This window comes from Petromyzon marinus, chromosome 75, assembly GCF_048934315.1.
Source record: "Petromyzon marinus isolate PM22_M1 ecotype Great Lakes invasive population chromosome 75, UKy_Petmar_22M1.pri1.0, whole genome shotgun sequence".
Lineage (NCBI taxonomy): Eukaryota > Metazoa > Chordata > Hyperoartia > Petromyzontiformes > Petromyzontidae > Petromyzon > Petromyzon marinus.
Window position 1 is genome coordinate 7,077,623 of NC_133741.1, and position 20,211 is coordinate 7,097,833.

The following is a 20,211-nucleotide window of genomic DNA, read 5'->3' on the forward strand; positions in this document are numbered from 1 at the left end:
GGTCACCACGTAGAATGAGAATAAACTAATAAATTAATGAAATAAAATAACACATAATCTTAGCTCTTTCGGTAAAGTCACGTTGAAGGGAAACAATAAAATAACGTGACTTTACCGAAAGAGCTAAGGATATGAATTACTGGCAGTCACGAAAGCCTTAAATCAAAATTTAAAAGAACACGATGAAATTCTCACGACGTTTCGGCCACAACACATTTATTATTTTATTCCCATTCTACGTGGTGGTGACTTTACCCGAAAGAACCAAAGAAGACGAATCCTCGCAGTCACGATAAGCTTTAAATCGAAATCTGGAAAGGTTTGTGAGCTCCTCGCACAGTCCAGCCTGCTGGTTAAACCCAGGATGGACGGTGGGCAGGGCCCGCCAGGATGTTTGTAAGTGGCGCAGATGTTCTATTAAGGGGGGGCGGGGGGTCCACGTCTCCGAAACGCAGAGAAGGGAGGCACGTGACCGTGGCCGAGAAGGCCCGAAGCTTCGTGCCGAGAGACCGACCGGGAGGTAGCTTCCACACAGCGGCGTTACGCAGCCGATGAAGGGATAGCCCCTGCCCGGCTGATTCGGGGGTGAGACCTCTGCTGTGAAGCCGGAGCTGGGGTGTCAAGGATTTTGTGAACTGCTCAAACAAATCCGGCCAGGCACTAACTTTGGAGGCTGGTGGTGAGCATGAGTGGGAATCGAAGCCGGGTCACTAACCACTACGGGTGCCGTTCAACCTTTGAGGAGCGCGCACGGACACACGGACACGTGGACTAAGATACACGGGGACATACGGACACGTGGACTAAGACACTCGGACACACGGACACGTGGACTAAGACACGTGGACTAAGATACCCGGACACACGGACACGTGGACTAAGACACACGGACACACAGACACGTGGACTAAGACACTCGGACACACGGACACGTGGACTAAGACACGTGGACTAAGATACCCGGACACACGGACACGTGGACTAAGACACACGGACACACAGACACGTGGACTAAGACACACAGACACGTGGACTAAGACACCCGGACACACGGACACACGGACACGTGGACTAAGACATCCGGACACACGGACACACGGACACGTGGACTAAGACACACGGACACACGGACACACGTACCCAGACACGTGGACTAAGACACCCGGACACACGGACACGTGGACTAAGACACCCGAACACACGGACACACGGACACACGGACACGTGGACTAAGACACCCGGGGACACGTACCCAGACACGTGGACTAAGACACCCGGGGACACGGACACGTGGACTAAGACACCCGAACACACGGACACACGGACACACGAAACGTGGACTAAGACACCTGGGGACACACGGACACACGGACTAAGACACACGTGGACTAAGACACACGTGGACTAAGACACCCGGGGACACACGGACACACGGACCCAGACACGTGGACTAAGACACACGGACACGTGGACTAAGACACACACACGGACTAAGACACCCGGGGACACCCGGGGACACACGGACCCAGACACGTGGACTAAGACACACGGACACACGGACACATGGACACACGCACACGTGGACTAAGACACACACGTGGACTAAGACACCCGGGGACCCACGGACACCCGGGAACACCCGGGGACACACGGACACACGTGGACTAAGACACCCGGGGACACACGGACTAAGACAACCAGACACACGGACACACGTGGACTAAGACACCCGGGGACCCACGGACCCACGGACATGTGGACTAAGACACACGGACACACGCGGACTAAGACACCCGGGGACCCACGGGGACCCACAGACACGTGGACTAAGACACCCGGGGACACACGGACTAAGACACTAAGACACACGGACACACACGTGGACTAAGACACCCGGGGCCCCACGGGGACCCACGGACACGTGGACTAAGACACCCAGGGACACACGCGGACTAAGACACCCGGGGACACACGTGGACTAAGACACCCGGGGCCCCACGGGGACCCACGGACACGTGGACTAAGACACACGGGGACACACGGGGACCCACGGACACGTGGACTAAGACACACGGACACACGTGGACTAAGACACCCGGGGCCCCACGGGGACCCACGGACACGTGGACTAAGACACACGGACACGTGGACTAAGACACACGGACACACGTGGACTAAGACACCCGGGGACCCACGGGGACCCACGGACACGCGGACTAAGACACCCGGGGACACACGCGGACTAAGACACCCGGGGACACACGTGGACTAAGACACCCGGGGCCCCACGGGGACCCACGGACACATGGACTAAGACACCCGGGGACACACGGACTAAGACACCCAGACACACGGACACACGTGGACTAAGACACCCGGGGCCCCACGGGGACCCAAGGACACATGGACTAAGACACACGCACACGTGGACTAAGACACACACGGACTAAGACACCCTGGGCCCCACGGGGACCCACGGACACGTGGACTAAGACACCCGGGGACACACGCGGACTAAGACACCCGGGGCCCCACGGGGACCCACGGACACATGGACTAAGACACACGGACACACGTGGACTAAGACACCCGGGGACCCACGGGGACCCACGGACACGTGGACTAAGACACACACGTGGACTAAGACACCCGGGGACCCACGGGGACCCACGGACACGTGGACTAAGACACCCGGGGACCCACGGGGACCCACGGACACGTGGACTAAGACACCCGGGGACACACGGACTAAGACACTAAGACACACGGACACACACGCGGACTAAGACACCCGGGGCCCCACGGGGACCCACGGACACGTGGACTAAGACACCCGGGGACACACGGACTAAGACCCAGACACACGGACACACGTGGACTAAGACACCCGGGGCCCCACGGGGACCCACGGACACGTGGACTAAGACACACGGACACGTGGAATAAGACACACGGACACACACGTGGACTAAGACACCCGGGGACCCACGGGGACCCACGGACACGTGGACTAAGACACACACGTGGACTAAGACACCCGGGGCCCCACGGGGACCCACGGACACGTGGACCAAGACACACGGACACATGGACTAAGACACACGGACACACACGTGGACTAAGACACCCGGGGACCCACGGGGACCCACGGTCACGTGGACTAAGACACACGGGGACACACGGACTAAGACACTAAGACACACGGACACACACGTGGACCAAGACACACGGACACATGGACTAAGACACACGGACACACACGTGGACTAAGACACCCGGGGCCCCACGGGGACCCACGGACACGTGGACTAAGACACCCGGGGACCCACGGACACACACGTGGACTAAGACACCCGGGGCCCCACGGGGACCCACGGACACATGGACTAAGACACCCGGGGCCCCACGGACCTGCCGTTGGGCCCACACGTGCGAGATGGCCGGGTCGGGCAGCTGCGAGGCCGCCAGGCTCCAGGAGGCTCCAGCCTCCACGTCGCTCCGGTCTCCGCTCCTCAAGAACTCCCTCTGCACCCCGCAAAGCCGCAGCCCCAGCAGCAGCCCCAGCAGCAGTAGCCCCAGCAGTAGCCCCAGCAGCAGTAGCCCCAGCAGCAGTAGCCCCAGCCCCAGCAGTAGCCCCAGCAGCAGTAGCCCCAACAGCAGCCCCAGCCCCAGCAGCAGCAGTAGCCCCAGCAGCAGCAGCCCCAGCAGCAGTAGCCCCAGCAGCAGCAGCAGAAGCAGCAGCATGTCAACAACATCATCAACATCATGGGCAAGATTTTGCCTAGCTGGGATAAATCCTACTCCTAACCTGACACTACAGCCATAGTTGGTAGCTATCACTTGTGACACTACAGCTATAGTTGGTAGCTATCACTGGTGTCACCACAGCTATAGTTGTAGCTATCACTGCTGTCACTACAGCTGTAGTTGTAGATATCACTGCTGTCACTACAGCTATAGTTGGTAGCTATCACTGCTGTCACTACAGCTATAGTTGTAGCTATCACTGGTGACACTACAGCTATAGTTGTAGCTATCACTGCTGTCACTACAGCTATAGTTGTAGCTATCACTGCTGTCACTACAGCTATAGTAGTAGCTATCACTGGTGACACTACAGCTATAGTTGTAGCTATCACTGCTGTCACTACAGCTATAGTTGTTATAGTTGTAGCTATCACTGCTGTCACCACAGCTATAGTTGTAGCTATCACTGGTGTCACTACAGCTATAGTTGGTAGATATCACTGGTGTCACTACAGCTGTAGTTGTAGCTATCACTGCTGTCACTACAGCTATAGTTGGTAGCTATCACTGGTGACACTACAGCTATAGTTGTAGCTATCACTGCTGTCACTACAGCTATAGTTGGTAGCTATCACTTGTGACACTACAGCTATAGTTGGTATATATCACTGGTGACACTACAGCTGTAGTTGTAGATATCACTGCTGTCACTACAGCTATAGTTGTTAAAGTTGTAGCTATCACTGCTGTCACCACAGCTATAGTTGTTATAGTTGTAGCTATCACTGCTGTCACCACAGCTATAGTTGGTAGCTATCACTGGTGACACTACAGCTGTAGTTGTAGATATCACTGCTGTCACTACAGCTATAGTTGTAGCTATCACTGCTGTCACTACAGCTATAGTAGTAGCTATCACTGGTGACACTACAGCTATAGTTGTAGCTATCACTGCTGTCACTACAGCTATAGTTGTTATAGTTGTAGCTATCACTGCTGTCACCACAGCTATAGTTGTAGCTATCACTGGTGTCACTACAGCTATAGTTGGTAGATATCACTGGTGTCACTACAGCTGTAGTTGTAGCTATCACTGCTGTCACTACAGCTATAGTTGGTAGCTATCACTGGTGACACTACAGCTATAGTTGTAGCTATCACTGCTGTCACTACAGCTATAGTTGGTAGCTATCACTTGTGACACTACAGCTATAGTTGGTATATATCACTGGTGACACTACAGCTGTAGTTGTAGATATCACTGCTGTCACTACAGCTATAGTTGTTAAAGTTGTAGCTATCACTGCTGTCACCACAGCTATAGTTGTTATAGTTGTAGCTATCACTGCTGTCACCACAGCTATAGTTGGTAGCTATCACTGGTGACACTACAGCTGTAGTTGTAGATATCACTGCTGTCACTACAGCTATAGTTGTAGCTATCACTGCTGTCACTACAGCTATAGTAGTAGCTATCACTGGTGACACTACAGCTATAGTTGTAGCTATCACTGCTGTCACTACAGCTATAGTTGTTATAGTTGTAGCTATCACTGCTGTCACCACAGCTATAGTTGTAGCTATCACTGGTGTCACTACAGCTATAGTTGGTAGATATCACTGGTGTCACTACAGCTGTAGTTGTAGCTATCACTGCTGTCACTACAGCTATAGTTGGTAGCTATCACTGGTGACACTACAGCTATAGTTGTAGCTATCACTGCTGTCACTACAGCTATAGTTGGTAGCTATCACTGGTGACACTACAGCTATAGTTGTAGCTATCACTGCTGTCACTACAGCTATAGTTGTAGCTATCACTGCTGTCACTACAGCTATAGTTGTAGCTATCACTGCTGTCACTACAGCTATAGTTGTAGCTATCACTGCTGTCACCACAGCTATAGTTGGTAGATATCACTGCTGTCACTACAGCTATAGTTGTAGCTATCACTGCTGTCACCACAGCTATAGTTGTAGCTATCACTGCTGTCACTACAGCTATAGTTGTAGCTATCACTGCTGTCACTACAGCTATAGTTGTAGCTATCACTGCTGTCACTACAGCTATAGTTGTAGCTATCACTGCTGTCACTACAGCTATAGTTGTAGCTATCACTGGTGTCACTACAGCTATAGTTGTAGCTATCACTGGTGTCACTACAGCTATAGTTGTAGCTATCACTGGTGTCACTACAGCAATAGTTGTAGCTATCACTGCTGTCACTACAGCTATAGTTGGAGCTATCACTGGTGTCACTACAGCTATAGTTGTAGCTATCACTGCTGTCACCACAGCTATAGTTGTAGCTATCACTGCTGTCACCACAGCTATAGTTGGTAGCTATCACTGCTGTCACTACAGCTATAGTTGTAGCTATTACTGCTGTCTCGACAGCTATAGTTGTAGCTATCATTGCTGTCACTACAGCTATAGTTGTAGCTATCACTGCGGTCACTACAGCTATAGTTGTTATAGTTGTAGCTATCACTGCTGTCACTACAGCTATAGTTGTAGCTATCACTGCTGTCACTACAGCTATAGTTGTAGCTATCACTGCTGTCACTACAGCTATAGTTGTAGCTATCATTGCTGTCACTACAGCTATAGTTGTAGCTATCATTGCTGTCACTACAGCTATAGTTGTAGCTATCACTGGTGACACTACAGCTATAGTTGTAGCTATCACTGCTGTCACTGCAGCTATAGTTGTAGCTATCACTGGTGACACAGCTATAGTTGTAGCTATCACTGCTGTCACTACAGCTATAGTTGTTATAGTTGTAGCTATCACTGCTGTCACTACAGCTATAGTTGTAGCTATCACTGCTGTCACTACAGCTTTAGTTATAGCTATCACTGCTGTCACTACAGCTATAGTTGTAGCTATCACTGCTGTCACCACAGCTATAGTTGTAGCTATCACTGCTGTCACTACAGCTGTAGTTGTAGCTATCACTGCTGTCACTACAGCTATAATTGTAGCTATCACTGGTGACACTAAGCTATAGTTGTAGCTATCACTGCTGTCACCACAGCTATAGTTGTAGCTATCACTGCTGTCACTACAGCTAAAGTTGGTAGCTATCACTGGTGTCACTACAGCTATAGTTGTAGCTATCATTGCAGTCACTACAGCTATAGTTGTAGCTATCACTGCTGTCACCACAGCTATAGTTGGTAGCTATCACTGCTGTCACTACAGCTATAGTTGTAGCTATCACTGCTGTCACCACAGCTATAGTTGGTAGCTATCACTGCTGTCACTACAGCTATAGTTGGAGCTATCACTGCTGTCACTACAGCTATAGTTGTTATAGTTGTAGCTATCACTGCTGTCACCACAGCTATAGTTGTAGCTATCACTGCTGTCACTACAGCTATAGTTGGAGCTATTACTGCTGTCACGACAGCTATAGTTGTAGCTATCATTGCTGTCACTACAGCTATAGTTGTAGCTATCACTGCTGTCACTACAGCTATAGTTGTAGCTATCACTGCTGTCACTATAGCTATAGTTGTAGCTATCATTGCTGTCACTACAGCTATAGTTGTAGCTATCATTGCTGTCACTACAGCTATAATTGTAGCTATCACTGGTGACACTACAGCTATAGTTGTAGCTATCACTGCTGTCACTACAGCTATAGTTGTAGCTATCACTGGTGACACAGCTATAGTTGTAGCTATCATTGCTGTCACTACAGCTATAGTTGTAGCTATCACTGCTGTCACTACAGCTATAGTTGTTATAGTTGTAACTATCACTGCTGTCACTACAGCTATAGTTGTAGCTATCACTGCTGTCACTACAGCTATAGTTGTAGCTATCACTGCTGTCACTACAGCTATAGTTGGTAGATATCACTGCTGTCACTACAGCTATAGTTGTAGCTATCACTGCTGTCACCACAGCTATAGTTGTAGATATCACTGGTGACACTACAGCTATAGTTGTAGATATCACTGCTGTCACTACAGCTATAGTTGTAGCTATCACTGCTGTCACTACAGCTATAGTTGTAGCTATCACTGCTGTCACTACAGCTATAGTTGTAGCTATCACTGCTGTCAGTACAGCTATAGTTGTAGCTATCACTGCTGTCACTACAGCTATAGTTGTAGCTATCACTGCTGTCACTACAGCTATAGTTGTAGCTATCACTGCTGTCACTACAGCTATAGTTGTAGCTATCACTGGTGACACCACAGCTATAGTTGTAGCTATTACTGCTGTCACCACAGCTATAGTTGGTAGATATCACTGGTGACACTACAGCTGTAGTTGTAGCTATCACTGCTGTCACTACAGCTATAGTTGTAGCTATCACTGCTGTCACTACAGCTATAGTTGTAGCTATCACTGGTGTCACCACAGCTATAGTTGTAGCTATCACTGCTGTCACCACAGCTGTACTTGTAGATATCACTGCTGTCACTACAGCTATAGTTGGTAGCTATCACTGCTGTCACTACAGCTATAGTTGTTATAGTTGTAACTATCACTGCTGTCACTACAGCTATAGTTGTAGCTATCACTGCTGTCACTACAGCTATAGTTGTAGCTATCACTGCTGTCACTACAGCTATAGTTGGTAGATATCACTGCTGTCACTACAGCTATAGTTGTAGCTATCACTGCTGTCACCACAGCTATAGTTGTAGATATCACTGGTGACACTACAGCTATAGTTGTAGATATCACTGCTGTCACTACAGCTATAGTTGTAGCTATCACTGCTGTCACTACAGCTATAGTTGTAGCTATCACTGCTGTCACTACAGCTATAGTTGTAGCTATCACTGCTGTCAGTACAGCTATAGTTGTAGCTATCACTGCTGTCACTACAGCTATAGTTGTAGCTATCACTGCTGTCACTACAGCTATAGTTGTAGCTATCACTGCTGTCACTACAGCTATAGTTGTAGCTATCACTGGTGACACCACAGCTATAGTTGTAGCTATTACTGCTGTCACCACAGCTATAGTTGGTAGATATCACTGGTGACACTACAGCTGTAGTTGTAGCTATCACTGCTGTCACTACAGCTATAGTTGTAGCTATCACTGCTGTCACTACAGCTATAGTTGTAGCTATCACTGGTGTCACCACAGCTATAGTTGTAGCTATCACTGCTGTCACCACAGCTGTACTTGTAGATATCACTGCTGTCACTACAGCTATAGTTGGTAGCTATCACTGCTGTCACTACAGCTATAGTTGTAGCTATCACTGGTGACACTACAGCTATAGTTGTAGCTATCACTGCTGTCACTACAGCTATAGTTGTAGCTATCACTGCTGTCACTACAGCTATAGTAGTAGCTATCACTGGTGACACTACAGCTATAGTTGTAGCTATCACTGCTGTCACTACAGCTATAGTTGTTATAGTTGTAGCTATCACTGCTGTCACCACAGCTATAGTTGTAGCTATCACTGGTGTCACTACAGCTATAGTTGGTAGATATCACTGGTGTCACTACAGCTGTAGTTGTAGCTATCACTGCTGTCACTACAGCTATAGTTGGTAGCTATCACTGGTGACACTACAGCTATAGTTGTAGCTATCACTGCTGTCACTACAGCTATAGTTGGTAGCTATCACTTGTGACACTACAGCTATAGTTGGTATATATCACTGGTGACACTACAGCTGTAGTTGTAGATATCACTGCTGTCACTACAGCTATAGTTGTTAAAGTTGTAGCTATCACTGCTGTCACCACAGCTATAGTTGTTATAGTTGTAGCTATCACTGCTGTCACCACAGCTATAGTTGGTAGCTATCACTGGTGACACTACAGCTGTAGTTGTAGATATCACTGCTGTCACTACAGCTATAGTTGTAGCTATCACTGCTGTCACTACAGCTATAGTAGTAGCTATCACTGGTGACACTACAGCTATAGTTGTAGCTATCACTGCTGTCACTACAGCTATAGTTGTTATAGTTGTAGCTATCACTGCTGTCACCACAGCTATAGTTGTAGCTATCACTGGTGTCACTACAGCTATAGTTGGTAGATATCACTGGTGTCACTACAGCTGTAGTTGTAGCTATCACTGCTGTCACTACAGCTATAGTTGGTAGCTATCACTGGTGACACTACAGCTATAGTTGTAGCTATCACTGCTGTCACTACAGCTATAGTTGGTAGCTATCACTTGTGACACTACAGCTATAGTTGGTATATATCACTGGTGACACTACAGCTGTAGTTGTAGATATCACTGCTGTCACTACAGCTATAGTTGTTAAAGTTGTAGCTATCACTGCTGTCACCACAGCTATAGTTGTTATAGTTGTAGCTATCACTGCTGTCACCACAGCTATAGTTGGTAGCTATCACTGGTGACACTACAGCTGTAGTTGTAGATATCACTGCTGTCACTACAGCTATAGTTGTAGCTATCACTGCTGTCACTACAGCTATAGTAGTAGCTATCACTGGTGACACTACAGCTATAGTTGTAGCTATCACTGCTGTCACTACAGCTATAGTTGTTATAGTTGTAGCTATCACTGCTGTCACCACAGCTATAGTTGTAGCTATCACTGGTGTCACTACAGCTATAGTTGGTAGATATCACTGGTGTCACTACAGCTGTAGTTGTAGCTATCACTGCTGTCACTACAGCTATAGTTGGTAGCTATCACTGGTGACACTACAGCTATAGTTGTAGCTATCACTGCTGTCACTACAGCTATAGTTGGTAGCTATCACTGGTGACACTACAGCTATAGTTGTAGCTATCACTGCTGTCACTACAGCTATAGTTGTAGCTATCACTGCTGTCACTACAGCTATAGTTGTAGCTATCACTGCTGTCACTACAGCTATAGTTGTAGCTATCACTGCTGTCACCACAGCTATAGTTGGTAGATATCACTGCTGTCACTACAGCTATAGTTGTAGCTATCACTGCTGTCACCACAGCTATAGTTGTAGCTATCACTGCTGTCACTACAGCTATAGTTGTAGCTATCACTGCTGTCACTACAGCTATAGTTGTAGCTATCACTGCTGTCACTACAGCTATAGTTGTAGCTATCACTGCTGTCACTACAGCTATAGTTGTAGCTATCACTGGTGTCACTACAGCTATAGTTGTAGCGATCACTGGTGTCACTACAGCTATAGTTGTAGCTATCACTGGTGTCACTACAGCAATAGTTGTAGCTATCACTGCTGTCACTACAGCTATAGTTGGAGCTATCACTGGTGTCACTACAGCTATAGTTGTAGCTATCACTGCTGTCACCACAGCTATAGTTGTAGCTATCACTGCTGTCACCACAGCTATAGTTGGTAGCTATCACTGCTGTCACTACAGCTATAGTTGGAGCTATTACTGCTGTCTCGACAGCTATAGTTGTAGCTATCATTGCTGTCACTACAGCTATAGTTGTAGCTATCACTGCGGTCACTACAGCTATAGTTGTTATAGTTGTAGCTATCACTGCTGTCACTACAGCTATAGTTGTAGCTATCACTGCTGTCACTACAGCTATAGTTGTAGCTATCACTGCTGTCACTACAGCTATAGTTGTAGCTATCATTGCTGTCACTACAGCTATAGTTGTAGCTATCATTGCTGTCACTACAGCTATAGTTGTAGCTATCACTGGTGACACTACAGCTATAGTTGTAGCTATCACTGCTGTCACTGCAGCTATAGTTGTAGCTATCACTGGTGACACAGCTATAGTTGTAGCTATCACTGCTGTCACTACAGCTATAGTTGTTATAGTTGTAGCTATCACTGCTGTCACTACAGCTATAGTTGTAGCTATCACTGCTGTCACTACAGCTTTAGTTATAGCTATCACTGCTGTCACTACAGCTATAGTTGTAGCTATCACTGCTGTCACCACAGCTATAGTTGTAGCTATCACTGCTGTCACTACAGCTGTAGTTGTAGCTATCACTGCTGTCACTACAGCTATAATTGTAGCTATCACTGGTGACACTAAGCTATAGTTGTAGCTATCACTGCTGTCACCACAGCTATAGTTGTAGCTATCACTGCTGTCACTACAGCTAAAGTTGGTAGCTATCACTGGTGTCACTACAGCTATAGTTGTAGCTATCATTGCAGTCACTACAGCTATAGTTGTAGCTATCACTGCTGTCACCACAGCTATAGTTGGTAGCTATCACTGCTGTCACTACAGCTATAGTTGGAGCTATCACTGCTGTCACTACAGCTATAGTTGTTATAGTTGTAGCTATCACTGCTGTCACCACAGCTATAGTTGTAGCTATCACTGCTGTCACTACAGCTATAGTTGGAGCTATTACTGCTGTCACGACAGCTATAGTTGTAGCTATCATTGCTGTCACTACAGCTATAGTTGTAGCTATCACTGCTGTCACTACAGCTATAGTTGTAGCTATCACTGCTGTCACTATAGCTATAGTTGTAGCTATCATTGCTGTCACTACAGCTATAGTTGTAGCTATCATTGCTGTCACTACAGCTATAATTGTAGCTATCACTGGTGACACTACAGCTATAGTTGTAGCTATCACTGCTGTCACTACAGCTATAGTTGTAGCTATCACTGGTGACACAGCTATAGTTGTAGCTATCATTGCTGTCACTACAGCTATAGTTGTAGCAATCACTGCTGTCACTACAGCTATAGTTGTTATAGTTGTAACTATCACTGCTGTCACTACAGCTATAGTTGTAGCTATCACTGCTGTCACTACAGCTATAGTTGTAGCTATCACTGCTGTCACTACAGCTATAGTTGGTAGATATCACTGCTGTCACTACAGCTATAGTTGTAGCTATCACTGCTGTCACCACAGCTATAGTTGTAGATATCACTGGTGACACTACAGCTATAGTTGTAGATATCACTGCTGTCACTACAGCTATAGTTGTAGCTATCACTGCTGTCACTACAGCTATAGTTGTAGCTATCACTGCTGTCACTACAGCTATAGTTGTAGCTATCACTGCTGTCAGTACAGCTATAGTTGTAGCTATCACTGCTGTCACTACAGCTATAGTTGTAGCTATCACTGCTGTCACTACAGCTATAGTTGTAGCTATCACTGCTGTCACTACAGCTATAGTTGTAGCTATCACTGGTGACACCACAGCTATAGTTGTAGCTATTACTGCTGTCACCACAGCTATAGTTGGTAGATATCACTGGTGACACTACAGCTGTAGTTGTAGCTATCACTGCTGTCACTACAGCTATAGTTGTAGCTATCACTGCTGTCACTACAGCTATAGTTGTAGCTATCACTGCTGTCACCACAGCTAAAGTTGTAGATATCACTGGTGACACTACAGCTATAGTTGGTAGATATCACTGCTGTCACTACAGCTATAGTTGTAGCTATCACTGCTGTCACTACAGCTATAGTTGTAGCTATCACTGCTGTCACTACAGCTATAGTTGTAGATATCACTGCTGTCACTACAGTTATAGTTGTAGCTATCACTGGTGACACTACAGCTATAGTTGTAGCTATCACTGGTGACACTACAGCTATAGTTGTAGCTATCACTGGTGACACTACAGCTATAGTTGGTAGATATCACTGGTGACACTACAGCTATAGTTGTAGCTATCACTGCTGTCACCACAGCTATAGTTGTAGCTATCACTGCTGTCACCACAGCTATAGTTGGTAGAAATCACTGTTGTCACTACAGCTATAGTTGTAGCTATCACTGCTGTCACTACAGCTATAGTTGTAGCTATCACTGCTGTCACTACAGCTATAGTTGTAGATATCACTGCTGTCACTACAGCTGTAGTTGTAGATATCACTGCTGTCACTACAGCTATAGTTGTAGATATCACTGCTGTCACTACAGCTATAGGTGTAGCTTTTACTGCTGTCACCACCCCCCACCCTCCATAACCCCCCACCCCCCTGTGCCCCCCCCGTGACCCCCCCGTGACCCCCCCGTGACCACCCCGTGACCCCCCCGTGACCCCCCCCCCCCGTGACCCCCCCACGTGACCCCCCCCCCCCCCCGTACCGCCACGTGCTCGGCCACGCGCGCCTGGCACAAGATGGCAGCGAGTAGCCGGGCGTCACAGGCAAAGCGGCGCGCAGCCTCGTTCCTTGGTGGTGGTGGAGGTGGTGGTGGTGGTGACTGTGGTGGTGGTGACTGTGGTGGTGGTGGTGACTGTGGTGGTGATGATGGTGGTGGTGACTGTGGTGGTGGTGGTGACTGTGGTGGTGGTGGTGACTGTGGTGGTGGTGGTGACTGTGGTGGTGACTGTGGTGGTGGTGACTGTGGTGGTGACTGTGGTGGTGGTGACTGTGGTGGTGACTGTGGTGGTGGTGGTGGTGACTGTGGTGGTGGTGACTGTGGTGGTGGTGGTGACTGTGGTGGTGGTGGTGGTGACTGTGGTGGTGGTGGTGACTGTGGTGGTGGTGACTGTGGTGGTGATGATGGTGGTGGTGGTGACTGTGGTGGTGGTGACTGTGGTGGTGATGATGGTGGTGGTGGTGACTGTGGTGGTGGTGACTGTGGTGGTGATGGTGGTGGTGGTGGTGACTGTGGTGGTGACTGTGGTGCTGGTGGTGACTGTGGTGGTGACTGTAGTGGTGGTGGTGGTGACAGTGGTGGTGGTGACTGTGGTGGTGATGATGGTGGTGGTGGTGACTGTGGTGGTGACTGTGGTGGTGGTGGTGGTGGTGACAGTGGTGGTGGTGACTGTGGTGGTGATGATGGTGGTGGTGGTGACTGTGGTGGTGGTGACTGTGGTGGTGATGATGGTGGTGGTGACTGTGGTGGTGACTGTGGTGGTGGTGAAGGTGGTGGTGGTGGTGACTGTAGTAGTGGTGACTGTAGTGGTGGTGGTGGTGACTGTGGTGGTGGAGGTGGTGGTGGAGGTGAAGGTGGTGGTGGTGGTGACAGTGGTGGTGGTGACTGTGGTGGTGGTGACTGTGGTGGTGGTGGTGACTGTGGTTGTGGTGACTGTGGAGGTGAAGGTGGTGGTGGTGGTGAAGGTGGTGGTGGTGACTGTGGTGGTGGTGACTGTGGTGGTGGTGGTGGTGACTGTGGTGGTGGTGAGAGAGGGGCGGGGGGAGGGGAGGGGCGGGGGGAGGGGGGGTTGGGGTTGGCGGTGCGGGCGCAGCAGAGGCAGGCGGCGCCGGCGGCCAGCAGGACCGCGTCTGCAGAGAGAGTCAGAGGTCATCATCATCATCAGCATCATCAGCATCATCATCAGCATCATCAGCGGTGTCATCATCAGCAGTGGTGTCATCATCGTCATCAGCAGTGTCATCGTCAGCAGCATCATCAGTGTCGTCATCATCAGCATCATCATCAGTGTCATCATCAGCATCATCAGTGTCATCATCAGCATCATCAGTGTCATCAGCATCAGCAGTGTCGTCATCATCATCGCAGTGTCATCATCATCAGCAGTATCATCATCATCAGCAGTGTCATCATCATCAGCAGTATCATCATCATCAGCAGTGTCATCATCATCAGCAGCAGTGTCGTCATCATCAGCAGCATCAGCAGTGTTATCAGCAGCATCAGCAGTGTCATCATCAGCATCATCAGTGTCGTCATCATCATCATCGCAGTGTCGTCATCATCATCATCAGCAGTGTCATCATCATCAGCAGTGTCATCATCATCAGCAGCAGCAGTGTCATCATCATCAGCAGTGTCATCATCAGCATCAGCAGTGTCATCATCATCAGCAGCAGTGTCGTCATCATTAGCAGCATCAGCAGTGTTATCATCATCAGTGTCATCATCAGCATCATCAGTGTCGTCATCATCAGCAGCAGTGTCGTCATCATCAGCAGCAGCGGTGACATCATCATCAGCAGCAGTGTCATCATCATCAGCAGCAGCAGCAGTGGTATCATCATCAGCAGCAGTGTCGTCATCATCAGCAGCATCAGCAGTGTTATCAGCAGCATCAGCAGTGTCATCATCAGCATCATCAGTGTCGTCATCATCATCATCGCAGTGTCGTCATCAGCAGCAGTGTCGTCATCATCATCAGCAGTGTTATCATCATCAGCAGTGTCATCATCATCATCAGTGTCGTCATCATCATCATCAGCAGTGTCATCATCATCAGCAGTGTCATCATCATCAGCAGTGTCATCATCATCAGCAGTGTCATCATCATCATCAGTGTCGTCATCATCATCATCGCAGTGTCGTCATCATCATCAGCAGTGTCATCATCATCAGCAGTGTCATCATCATCAGCAGTGTCATCATCATCAGCAGTGTCATCATCATCATCAGCAGTGTCATCATCAGCAGCAGCAGTGTCGTCATCATTAGCAGCAGTGTCGTCATCATCAGCAGCATCAGCAGTGTTATCAGCATCATCAGTGTCGTCATCAGCAGCAGCAGCAGTGTTATCATCATCAGTGTCATCATCAGCATCATCAGTGTCGTCATCATCAGCAGCAGTGTCGTCATCATCAGCAGCAGCGGTGACATCATCATCATCATCAGCAGTGTCATCATCAGCAGCAGTGTCATCATCAGCAGCAGTGGTATCATCATCATCAGCAGCAGTGGTGTCATCATCATCATCATCAGCAGCAGTGTTATCATCATCAGCAGCAGCAGTGTTATCATCATCATCATCAGCAGTGTTATCATCATCAGTATCATCAGCAGCAGCAGTGTCATCATCATCAGCAGTGTCATCATCATCAGCAGTGTCGTCATCATCATCAGCAGTGTCGTCATCAGCATCAGCAGTGTAATCATCATCATCAGCAGCAGTGGTGTCATCATCATCAGCAGTGTCATCATCATCAGCAGTGTCATCATCAGCATCATCAGCAGTGTCGTCATCATCAGCAGTGTCGTCATCAGCAGCAGTGTCGTCATCAGCATCAGCAGTAGTGTCATCATCATCATCAGTAGTGGTGTCATCATCATCAGCAGCAGTGTCATCATCATCATCAGCAGTGTTATCAGCAGCATCAGCAGTGTCATCATCAGCATCAGCAGTGTCGTCATCATCAGCAGCAGCAGTGTCGTCATCATCAGCAGTGTCATCATCATCAGCAGTGTCATCATCATCATCAGCAGTGTCAGCAGCAGCAGTGTCGTCATCATTAGCAGCAGTGTCGTCATCATCAGCAGCATCAGCAGTGTTATCAGCAGCATCAGCAGTGTCATCAGCATCATCAGTGTCGTCATCATTAGCAGCAGCAGTGTTATCATCATCAGCAGTGTCATCATCAGCATCATCAATGTCGTCATCATCAGCAGCAGCGGTGTCATCATCATCATCAGCAGTGTCATCATCATCAGCAGTGTCGTCATCATCAGCAGCAGTGTCGTCATCAGCATCAGCAGTGTAGTCATCATCATCAGCAGCAGCAGTGTCATCATCATCATCATCAGCAGTGGTCCTATCTTATAGGGTCCTACCTTACAGAGTCCTGAGTGAGTCTCTGAGTGAGTGAGTCTCTGTGTGAGTGAGTCTCTGTGTGAGTGAGTCTCAGAGTGAGTGAGTCTCTGTGTGAGTGAGTCTCTGTGTGAGTGAGTCTCTGGGTGAGTGAGTCTCAGAGTGAGTGAGTCTCTGTGTGAGTGAGTCTCAGAGTGAGTGAGTCTCTGTGTGAGTGAGTCTCTGTGTGAGTGAGTCTCAGAGTGAGTGAGTCTCTGTGTGAGTGAGTCTCTGTGTGAGTGAGTCTCTGTGTGAGTGAGTCTCTGGGTGAGTGAGTCTCAGAGTGAGTGAGTCTCTGTGTGAGTGAGTCTCAGAGTGAGTGAGTCTCTGTGTGAGTGAGTCTCTGTGTGTGTGGTGAGTCTCTGTGTGAGTCTCTGTGTGAGTGAGTGTCTGTGTGTGTGGTGAGTCTCTGTGTGAGTGAGTCTCTGTGTGAGTGAGTCTCTGTGTGAGTGAGTGAGTCTCTGAGTGAGTGAGTCTCAGAGTGAGTGAGTCTGTGTGAGTGAGTCTCTGTGTGTGTGAGTCTCTGTGTGAGTGAGTCTCTGAGTGAGTGAGTCTCTGCGTGAGTGAGTCTCTGTGTGAGTGTCTGTGTGAGTGAGTCTCTGTGTGTGTGGTGAGTCTCTGTGTGAGTGAGTGTCTGTGTGAGTGAGTCTCTGTGTGAGTGAGTCTCTGAGTGAGTGAGTCTCTGAGTGAGTGAGTGAGTCTCTGTGTGAGTGAGTCTCTGTGTGAGTGAGTCTCTGTGTGAGTGAGTCTCCGAGTGAGTGAGTCTCTGTGTGAGTCTCTGTGTGAGTGAGTGAGTCTCTGTGTGAGTGAGTCTCTGTGTGAGTGAGTCTCTGAGTGAGTGAGTCTCTGTGTGAGTCTCTGTGTGAGTGAGTGAGTCTCTATGTGATTGAGTCTCTGTGTGAGTGAGTGAGTCTTTACGTGAGTGAGTCTCTGTGTGAGTGAGTGAGTCTTTATGTGAGTGAGTCTCTGTGTGAGTGAGTCTCTGTGTGAGTGAGTGAGTCTTTATGTGAGTGAGTCTCTGTGTGAGTGAGTCTCTATGTGAGTGAGTCTTTATGTGAGTGAGTCTCTGTGAGTGAGTCTTTATGTGAGTCTTTACGTGAGTGAGTTTTTACGTGAGTGAGTATTTATGTGTGTGAGTCTTTACGTGAGTGAGTCTTTACGTGAGTGAGTCTCTTCGTGAGTGAGTCTTTGTGTGAGTGAGTCTCTGTGTGAGTGAGTCTCTATGTGTGTGAGTCTCTGTGTGAGTCTCTGAGTGAGTGAGTCTCTGTGTGAGTCTTTACGTGAGTGAGTCTTTACGTGAGTGAGTGAGTCTTTATGTGAGTGAGTCTTTATGTGAGTGAGTCTTTACATGAGTGAGTCTTTACGTGAGTGAGTCTTTGCGTGAGTGAGTCTTTACGTGAGTGAGTCTCTTTGTGAGTGAGTGAGTCTCTATGTGAGTGAGTCTTTACGTGAGTCTTTACGAGAGTGAGTCTTTACGTGAGTGAGTCTTTATGTAAATGAGTCTTTACGTGAGTGAGTCTTTACGTGAGTGAGTCTCTTCGTGAGTGAGTCTTTGTGTGAGTGAGTCTCTGTGTGAGTGAGTCTCTATGTGTGTGAGTCTCTGTGTGAGTCTCTGAGTGAGTGAGTCTCTGTGTGAGTCTTTACGTGAGTGAGTCTTTACGTGAGTGAGTGAGTCTTTATGTGAGTGAGTCTTTATGTGAGTGAGTCTTTACATGAGTGAGTCTTTACGTGAGTGAGTCTTTACGTGAGTGAGTCTCTGTGTGAGTGAGTGAGTCTCTATGTGAGTGAGTCTTTATGTGAGTCTTTACGTGAGTGAGTCTCTACGTGAGTGAGTCTTTACGTGAGTGAGTCTTTACGTGAGTGATTCTCTGTGTGAGTCTCTGTGTGAGTGAGTGAGTCTCTGTGTGAGTGAGTCTTTATGTGAGTGAGTCTTTACGTGAGTGACTCTCTGTGTGAGTGAGTCTCTGTGTGAATGAGTGAGTCTTTACGTGAGTGAGTCTTTACGTGAGTGAGTCTTTACGTGAGTCTTTATGTGAGTGAGTCTTTACGTGAGTGAGTCTCTGTGTGAGTGAGTGAGTCTCTGTGTGAGTGAGTCTTTACGTGAGTGAGTCTCTGTGTGTGAGTCTCTGTGTGAGTGAGTGAGTCTTTACGTGAGTGAGTCTCTGTGTGTGTGAGTCTCTGTGTGTGTGAGTCTCTGTGTGAGTGAGTCGCTATGTGAGTGAGTCTTTATGTGAGTGAGTCTTAATGTGAGTGAGTCTATGTGTGAGTGAGTCTCTGTGTGAGTGAGTGAGTCTTTACGTGAGTGAGTCTTTACGTGAGTGAGTCTTTACGTGAGTGATTCTTTACGTGAGTGAGTCTCTGTGTGAGTGAGTCTCTGTGTGTGTGAGTGAGTCTCTGTGTGAGTCTCTGTGTGAGTGAGTCTCTGTGTGAGTGAGTGAGTCTCTATGTGTGTGAGTCTCTATGATGTGAGTCTCTATGTGAGTCTCTGTGTGAGTGTGAGTCTCTATGATGTGAGTCTCTGTGTGAGTCTCTATGTGTGTGAGTCTCTATGTGAGTCTCTATGTGAGTCTCTGTGTGAGTCTTTATGTGTGTGAGTCTCTGTGTGAGTCTCTGTGTGTGTGAGTCTCTGAGTGTGAGTCTCTGTGTGAGTCTCTATGTGAGTGAGTGTGAGTCTGTGTGTACTCACATTTGACTTCCATCACCAGAAGCGAGGTGGCCGTTTTCTTCGCTTCATGTTGCAGAGAGATGAGAGAGAGATAAGAGAGAGATAAGAGAGAGATAAGAGAGAGATTAGAGAGAGATAAGAGAGAGATAAGAGAGAGATAAGAGAGAGATAAGAGAGAGATAAGAGAGAGATGAGAGAGAGATAAGAGAGAGATAAGAGAGAGATGAGAGAGAGATAAGAGAGAGATAAGAGAGAGATAAGAGAGAGATAAGAGAGAGATAAGAGAGAGATAAGAGAGAGATAAGAGAGAGATAAGAGAGAGAGGAGAGAGAGATGAGAGAGGAGAGAGATGAGAGAGATGAGA

General features: G+C 48.0%; 1 protein-coding gene across 1 annotated transcript in view; it reads right to left on the reverse strand.

Annotated features, from left to right (window-relative positions):
* The window catches only part of LOC142907202 (uncharacterized), a 24,729-nt gene extending 4,848 nt beyond the window's left edge, over nt 1-19,881 (reverse strand). Inside the window, exons 1-3 of the mRNA XM_076056465.1 lie at nt 19,869-19,881; nt 13,768-13,791; nt 3,412-3,525 (exon numbers count right to left, since the gene is read on the reverse strand). Coding sequence (XP_075912580.1) covers nt 3,412-3,525; nt 13,768-13,791; nt 19,869-19,881 — 151 coding nt within the window. The remainder of the gene's footprint in view (nt 1-3,411; nt 3,526-13,767; nt 13,792-19,868) is intronic.
* Between the last annotated feature and the right edge of the window lie 330 nt (nt 19,882-20,211).